General features: G+C 41.4%; 2 protein-coding genes across 2 annotated transcripts in view; one reads left to right on the forward strand and one right to left on the reverse strand.

Moving 5' to 3' along the window:
- CSUI_003671 (rap domain protein) overlaps positions 1 to 3,907 on the reverse strand; it is a gene marked incomplete at its 3' end in the record, with an annotated part of 10,918 nt that extends 7,011 nt beyond the window's left edge. The window contains exon 1 of the mRNA XM_068063866.1: positions 184 to 3,907. Coding sequence (XP_067924157.1) covers positions 184 to 1,653 — 1,470 coding nt within the window. The remainder of the gene's footprint in view (positions 1 to 183) is intronic.
- Positions 3,908 to 4,105: 198 nt separating this feature from the next.
- Positions 4,106 to 8,112, forward strand: CSUI_003672 (transmembrane; the record flags this gene model as incomplete). Its single annotated transcript, XM_068063867.1, has 3 exons — positions 4,106 to 6,413; positions 6,704 to 6,774; positions 7,791 to 8,112. Coding segments are annotated over 3 exons (2,700 nt in total), but the record flags the coding sequence as incomplete, so codon positions are not given.
- Positions 8,113 to 8,321: the final 209 nt, after the last annotated feature.

An 8,321-nucleotide genomic window follows, 5' to 3' on the forward strand; every position in this document is an offset into this window, starting at 1 on the left:
TATATCTCTCTATTATAATATATCTATCTATCTATATATATCTCTCTATTATAATATATCTATCTATCTATCATCAATATATACAGACATCACAGGGAACGTCGGCATGCTTCTCTTGTTCATCTACATCCTCATAGAGTTGCTCGAGTGTATATACACCTGACCCCTCAACCTCGTACTTACCGTAGAGAGAAGAACAAGGAACTTCATCCGTTGTTCACGTCCCCTAGGCTTCTCGCTATTCTTTGAGTCTTCTCCTTGAAATTCCTTAAGAAGAGAGAAAACAGCGTCTCTGTACTTTTCTTCTGCTTCATCCCCTCTCGATAAAAGTGAAGACCTTATCTCCTCTTCTAAATCATCTTTCTTCCTATTACTTGTCTTCACTATGCCCCAGTCATTCTCTTTCTCCCTCTTCCCTCCTCGCTGTAGTTCATTCTCTTCTTCTTCTTTTCTCTTCTCTTTGTCTCCTATCTTCTTCTTCTCCTCCTCTTCTCTAGCAACCTCTCTACCACTCTGACCTGAGGCTTTTCTATTTCTAGCTGTATGCGGACCTCCATCCTGGTGAGGATAGAACGATGAAGAGACAGAAGACGAAGAAGAGAAGGAAGAATCAGAAGTAAAGAAGTCTAGATGTTCTCTCTGTTTGATTGAAGCGAGTGCAGTCCATGCTATAGATTGAAGTGCATGCAATCTCTCCTCATTCACCTCTTTTCCTACTATCTCTCTTTTCTTCTGCTTCTTCTCCACTGTCTTTCTCTTCTTCTTTTCTTCATTCTCTCTATCCTTAGAAGATGAAGCCCTTGTCTTCTTTTCTTCTTTCTCTCTTTCGTCTTTTTTCCCTAGAGAGGAAAGACCCAATGATGTCGACCCCAAGGATCTCCGTCGGATAGAAGAGAATGAAAGAGACAAGGAAGAAGAAGAAGATAAAGATGGAAGAAGGTGCGCATGCGTCTGTAAGAAAGGGCTAGAGACCAAGGAGCTCTTTTCCTGTGAAGAGAGGGGTGACGGGAGATTTTGAAGAGAGAAAAATGAAAGAGAAGAACTTCGCGAGTGAAGACAGGTGGGATACAGACGAGAAGAAAGATACGACCGAGAGAAGATGAAAGGAAAGATAGAAGTAGAAGTATGAGAAGAGGAAGAAAAAGGACGGAAAGAGGAAGTAAGAGAAGAAGAGAGAGAAGATAGAAATCGAGAAGAGAATGACAACCTTGTTGTCGGCGATGAAACGGGTGAATCTGAGGGAAAGCGAAAATTGACATGCAAGGAAGAAGAAGAAGAGAAAGAAGAAGAAAGGGAGAAGGAGGAGATAGGATGAAAGCGACTTAGGGGTTCTCTTCTTCTTCTTCTTCCTTTTCGAGGAAACAGAAGGACGGAGTTCATTTGCGGATTAGACGGTGGTGAAGAGAAGGAGGAGAAGAAGAAAGAGGCATTTTGAGATGTAGGAGGAGAGGAAGAGGAGGAAGAGACAGGAAAGAAAGACGAAAAGAGGGGTGAAGAGAAGTGTCGATGCATCCCAAGGAAAAGACAAGGAGAGAAGAGACGTGAAGCGGACGTTTGATGACGTGCAGTTTTCTTAAGATAGGAACCCCCCATACCAAGTATACGACTATGACTATTACTAGGAGTAGAAAGAGAAGAAGAAGAAGGCACCATCGTGAGGAAGATGCGAAAAGAGAAAGAGAAAAAGAAGAGACGGAAGAAGAGAGAGAGAGAAGAGAAGGAAAAAGAAGAAAGAGAGACGAAGGACAAACCAGAAAGGAAATGACAAAGAAAGAAAGAAAGAGAGAGAAGAGAGTTATAGATGATGGTTCAAGAAAAAAGATGAAAGAAAGAAGAAAGAAGAGTCTGAATAGATAGGATGGAGAAGACATCAACTCACATGGGAAGAAATGATAAGTGACGGATGAAAAGAAGAAGAAAGAAAGAAAGATAGATACGAGAGATGAGAAAAAAGAGTGAAAGAAAAAAGAAAGAGAAATTCTGAAGGAGAAACACAGTGTAGTAAATGAAACAAGGAAAGAAGACAGAAAGATACAACGTCCTTGCAAAATGTTTCTCTTGAGCTGAGGTGTATAGACACCACCATCTCCCTCTTCCTCCCCCTCGAAGAGGCAAAGACTCTCTCAATAAGAAAACTTTCAAAGGGAATCAAACCTAAATCTATCTGGAAGGCAAGTGAACGAACAAACTTACAAAGTAATTACAAACACCCTATATCTAGAGAAATCTTTTCTTCTTCTTCTTCTACATGCCGGTCCTCGCCACCCTGCACTCTCTGAGAAGATATTCGCTGGGAGAGAGAGAAACCGACTCTTCAAGGCTTCTTTGGACTCCCTCGGAAGACAGAAGAGAGAGAAGAAAAGAAGAGAGAAACGTCTACCTAGGACATCTCTTTCAAATATCCATCCAACTATGTGGACAGGAGAATAAAGAAGGAACGAACGAAGGAACGAAGTTTCAGCTGTACTTCCACTTGAAGTCATTCTTCTGCTTCTTCTTCAATACTTGCGACTACGTGTGCGTGTGTGTAGAGTAGATGGCCTTTCCTTTCTTTCTTCCTCTGTTTGTATCTTTCTTCTTTTCTTCAAATCTCTTTTCGACTGTTGAGAGTCTTTTCTTTACGAGAAAGAAGAGAAAAGAAGCCACGAGACAGAAGGATAGAGAAAGAGAGGAGAGAAGATAAAAGACCTCTCATCTCTCTTAGAGCTCCGCATCGACAGCAGACAAACACGAAGAGAACACAGAAAGAAAGAAAGAAGGAGAAAGTACTCGAATAGAGGTATTCACACATACATCTAGACTCGAGGAGAAAGAAAGAAAGAGGAGAATTACCCTAGCGAAACTGTACACATGTACATCTGAATTCGAGAGGGAGAGAAAAAGGACAGAAAGAGAGAGATAGATCATCTCTCGCTTTCAAATAAATGGGAGAGAAAGAGAGAGAGAGAATCGGTAGATAAAAGATAAATTGTCACTCTCCCTTGCGTTCTGTTTCTTCTCCCTCGATTCTTCTCCTCTTTTCTGTTAACAAGAGAAAGAGGAGGAAGAAAACTGCCTCTTCTTTCTCTCTCCTAGATCACGAAGGAAGAATAGACCTCTCTTGTAAAGGTAGAAATGCAGAAGTATGAAAGAGGAGGAACATGAAATATAAGAAGAAGAACAGCCTTAGTCTTCTTCTCTTCGTTGCATGCAATCGATACATCTGTATCAATCGACTTCTTGCTTTCTGTCTCTTCGCATGTGTGTGTACATCTCTGTGTTCTTCTTCTTCTTCATTCAGTGCTTTATTCAACTAAGGAAGACAACGCTTCTTCATCTTCTTCGTCTTTCTCTTCTTTTTCTTGTTCACGTAGTCTACAAAGACCATTTCAAAGAAACTCTTTTTTTCTTTCTCACTCTTTCTTTCTTGGCGCCTATGACAGACAGATGTCTGAGGAGTTGTCCTAGATTCTCTTCTCTTCTCTTGTCCTTTCGTTTCACTTTCCTTTTCTTATCTCTTTTTTTCTATCCGATCATTTGAAAGCGTAGCCTTCTTCTCTTTCCTTTTCTGGGTGTGTTAGAGAAGAATGCGCCTGAGGGGACAAGAGGTCCCTTCTTGTTTCAACTCTTGACGCAAAAGAGAAGAAGAAGAAGAGAAGCTTTCTTGATGCAGAGAGGTGGTCAGGCAGAGGAAGGCCAAGAAGAAGCGGAATGGCGAGTGCAGATTTGAATGGTTTTCCACAATAAGATGAAGATAGGACAATCCAACCTTACTCTAGCACAAGAGAAAGCAGAGAAAGAACAAGAGGAGAAAGAAGAAGAAGAGAAAGAAGAGAGGGAGAATGGTTCGCATTCGGGAGATTGGATATGTAATGAGATTTCTCTTTCCCTCTTTTTCTTCTTCTTCTTCTTCTGCTCCTCATCTTCTTCATTTCTTTTCTATCTTCCTTGTTATCTTCATTACATCTCTGTCTCATGTCGAATCTTCTTCTCTAAGTAAATTCTTCGCTGAGTCTCCTTCGTCTTCGTTTTTCTCTTCTTCTTCTTTTCTTTCTCCTCGTCTCCAAACAACCTTCACTCCCTTCTTCTCCTCCTCCTCTTTACCTTTTTCTTCTTCCTCGTTTCTCTATCAGCCTCCTCCTCCTCTTCCTCAGGCACATCCACTCAACCTTAACACTAAACAGAGGAAGAAGAAGAAAAACGGGGCTTCTTTTTCTTCTTGTAGATCACAGACCTTCTCGTCGATATGTGATTCACATACTAAGGGGGGAGAACAAGCTTGTTCTCCCCCCCGGGGAAGTACCATTTCTTCTAGCAACACGTCGTCTCTCTTCTCTTCTTTATCGTCTTTATCTCCATTTCTCCATTCTTTTTTTTCCTCTTCTTCTTCTTCCTGTTCTTCTCGAGAGTATTTTTACCTTACTTCTCTTCTCTCAAAGTTTTCCTCTTCTTTAAGAGCAGGTATCCATCGTCGTACATCTCCTTCATCTCTTCATTGTTCTCTCTCCTTCTTAAGCTTCCAAAGTCCTTTCTCTCAGGCACACTCTCTCCCACCCCTCTCTTGTCTTTCCTCCTCTTCTTCTCCTTCTCCTTCTTCCTCTATTCTTTCTTCACAGATCTCTACTTCATCTTCTCTTGCTTTTGCAATCTCCTCTTCATCTTCTTCTCCATTCTATTGCGAGAGACTTCTTCGCTCTTCTTTAGAGAGAAAAACCAGACTGTATGGGGCGACACGTTCGGGCGTGGCTATCCCTCCTCAGGTCGCTTCTTTCGGCAGGACGTTCGTCTTTGCTTTTCTTAAGCCTTTAAAGAAAGACCAAGAAAAGAAGAAGAAGAAACAGAAGGAGAACGAAGTTCGTTTGTCTCATGAAGAAGAGAAGAAAGAAAGAAAAGAAGAGAAGGATGGGGAAGATGAACTGAGAACGGCGGAGGAGAAGAAGAGGAGAAGTTACTTTGAAGACTTCGATGAAAGTTATGACGTAAATGAAGAGGTAAGAAGACTGAACGAGCTTCACAAATTTTATGCTGTACATACATACCCAACGACAACCTCTCCTACACCGACTGCCTTGTCAGATGCACCTCATCATTGCCAAGAAGAAGAAGAAGAGCTTGGTAAAAATGACAACTCTTCTTCTTCTTCTATCATATCTCGTAAAAGATTAGATCCACCTCCTCCTTGTTTACCTTTCCCTCGTCGTTTGAATTTCCCTTTAACAAGAAGAAAACGTACATCTTCTCTACTCTTTCCTTCTCCTCTCCCTCGTCCATCTTCTTCTTCTTCATCTTCTTCTTCTTCAGAAGCTTTCTGTCCTTGTCCGTCTTTTGTCGCTTTTTCTCCTGCTTCTTCTTCTTCTTCAATTTCTCCTGTTTTTCCTTCTCTTCCTATTCCTCCAAATCTCAGTGCCTGGGGTGGCTTTCCTCTTCCTTCTTCTACTTCTTCTTCTTCTCATGCTTTTCTTTCTCCTTCTCTTTTAGGAGATTGGCTCGTCTCTCAATCCATGGGGAGACAGCACATGCAAAGTTTGAATATCTATGCCTTTGATTCAGAAGCCCTACCCATTAAAGCCTCTGAAGGTTCGGGTGTACGTACAGAAGACGAAAGAGGTATCACTATCGAAAAGACTCTCGCAGCTTATGCAGAAGCGGCACCAGCCAAGACAGGTCTAAGAAATGAAGAAGAAGAAAGAAAAGCTCTCGAAGAAAGAAATCGAGAGATCGAAAGAAACCTGCGGGGTCATGATCAAGGATATGATGCTAGAAGGGATGAACAGGAGAAAGAAAAAATAGACAAAGAAAAGGAAAGTGAAGAAAAAAGAAACGTCAAGGCGAAGAAGCAAGAAGGACACACAAGCACAGAGGCTGAAAAGGGAGAGAAACTTCTCTCCAGTCATCACACCGACATATCGTCTTCACATCTCTTTCTCTCTTCCTCATCATCTTCTTGTTCTTCTTCTCCCTCATCATCTTCTTCTCCTCCTCCTCTCTCGTCGTCTTCTCCCTCTGTTTCTTCGTCTTCTCATCGTTTAGGAGAAGGGTATGAGGCCTATCTGGATCAGTTAGATGAATCTGCAAGAGGGGGGGGTGTGGCTGTAGAGATGTGGATTCCAGGCGTAAAAGCGAAAGACATTCTCATCGAGCTGCGATTAGTCGGAAGAGAAGAGTCGCTTGAACGTGTCGATGATAGAAGACATCAAGGAAGTCGAGAAGAAACAGACAAAGGAGAAGGAAGGGAGGAAGAAGATGAGAAACACAAGATGGGAGACCAACATTATGAGTTAGATGAAGACTTTATCTTCAAAGAGAAAGTTGAGCATGTAGAAGATAGAATGTTTACAAAAGAGAAGAAGAAATGGATTCCCTCAATCCTTCCCATGCTAATAATTAATTTGCCGAAAAGTAAACAAGTTCTACGATGGGAGATAGAAACCTTTGTAAGTCTCTCTCTCTCTCTCTTCCATAGACAGTCAAACTTACACATAAGTAATATACATACCTATATACATACACATACGTAATATACATACCTATATACATACACATACATACTTATGCACATATACATATCTACGTCTACATACCGACACATATCACTTTACGTTTGGCGTGATGGATGGTACTTGAAAGCCCATTATGCACCTTTTCTTTCTTTCTTTCGCATTCTTTTCATTTTCTTTCTCTCTCTGTTCTTTTTCTTCTTCTCTTTCTGATGCTGTGTGTGTAGAGAACACGCCAGAGAAAGGGAAAAATGATGAGTGAATACGACCGCATACAAAGAGCTTATCGTCTTGTATGGTACGACAGTCTAGACTCTCGCTTTCTCGAGCTCTCTTCTTCTTCCTCCTGATATCTATAAATCTCTCTCTCGGTTTCCTCTTTCTTCTCTTCTTGAACGACTGATTCAAGAAAGAAAGACAACAATGAATGAAAGGATAGAAAGAAGTCTTTTCCCTTCCGCAGAGAGGGGGAGAGACTTGTCTTACCACATGCACATACGCCAGTCCTTTCTTATCCACCCGTCTATATGTAGAAGAATTCACACAGTTGTATAAAGATATAGATATCCTTTGATGTGAAGAAGGAGAAGCGATGCAGCTCGGCTGTCCGTCCCTCTACGTGATCATATGTGTTGAACTTTTCATTCATGCTATCAGAAGAACAGAAGGAGAAAAGAAAGAAAGTTCTTCCTCGTTCTTCTTCTTCTTGGAATGAGAGAAATAGAAACACATCGACACCACTTCTTCTATGCTAGCCAGTAGATATCTATGCACACGTGCAGATGTTCAAATTTACTTCATATATATATACATATGTGTGTATATGCGTATGTGGCAGAGACTTGTATACGTCTGTCTGTATCTGAGAAACCCACTCATACATGTCTGTATAATATCTCTCTCTGTGTCGTTCTCTCTACCTATCTATGTCTCTCTCTATGTGTGTGTGTATCTATCTTTATGGACGTTTCAACAGACACACACGTATGCATTCATGTGTATAGCTGCATAGAGACGTGTATATATCTTCTACTCCACATACATAGATGCACGTACATACATCTATACGTATCTATACATCGTATGTGTAAATGTATCCGTACATTGTGCAAGTGACTATGAACGGGGTTCGGTTCTCCGTAATTTTTCTCCCTCTCCTCTATTTTCTGTTGATCTTCTTCTCTGTCCTTTTTTCTCTCTCTTCTTCTTTCTCTTCGTCTTCTTCTTCTTTTCATTGTCCATGAGTTCCTGTCTTTTATGCATGTGTTGCTCTTCTTGTCTATCTTTCTTGCGTGATGCTACAAATCTTCACAGGCCGGCGGATATTCGTGCAGCTGTGGCTCGTCTCGATAGCGGGCGACTTTTAGTAGTGGTACCTCCTCTTCATGACGACGACGTGCCGTCTGCCCCCTTCGATCCTTATGAAGATGCAAAGATTCTCCCGAAACGTCTTCACGTCGAAGGTAATGCCAAACCACTACTTCCACTACTACTGATACTACTACTAATACTATTATTCACCGTTACTATGGCCATGCTAACTAAACGTCTTACACAACAACATATACATACAGACGCAAGAGAGAGAACCAGCGTCTTCTTCCTCTTCTTCGTCTTCTGCTTGCCTCTTCTGTGCTTCTTCTCTTTCTCTTCTTCATCTTCTTCTCATGTTTGTTTTTCTTCTCAGGGGAGAAGAATACCAGGAAGTATTCTCGGAGAAGATACAAGCCATTATCCGGGGACGCTTTTGATATATATACAGATGCCCAATCATACGAGCCTATATTGATGTCTCCACCTGTGTACACCCTGAACTCCTGAGCTCTCTTCTATCTATCTATCTAT

This window comes from Cystoisospora suis (genome assembly GCF_002600585.1).
Source record: "Cystoisospora suis strain Wien I chromosome Unknown contig_1657, whole genome shotgun sequence".
NCBI classification, from domain to species: domain Eukaryota; phylum Apicomplexa; class Conoidasida; order Eucoccidiorida; family Sarcocystidae; genus Cystoisospora; species Cystoisospora suis.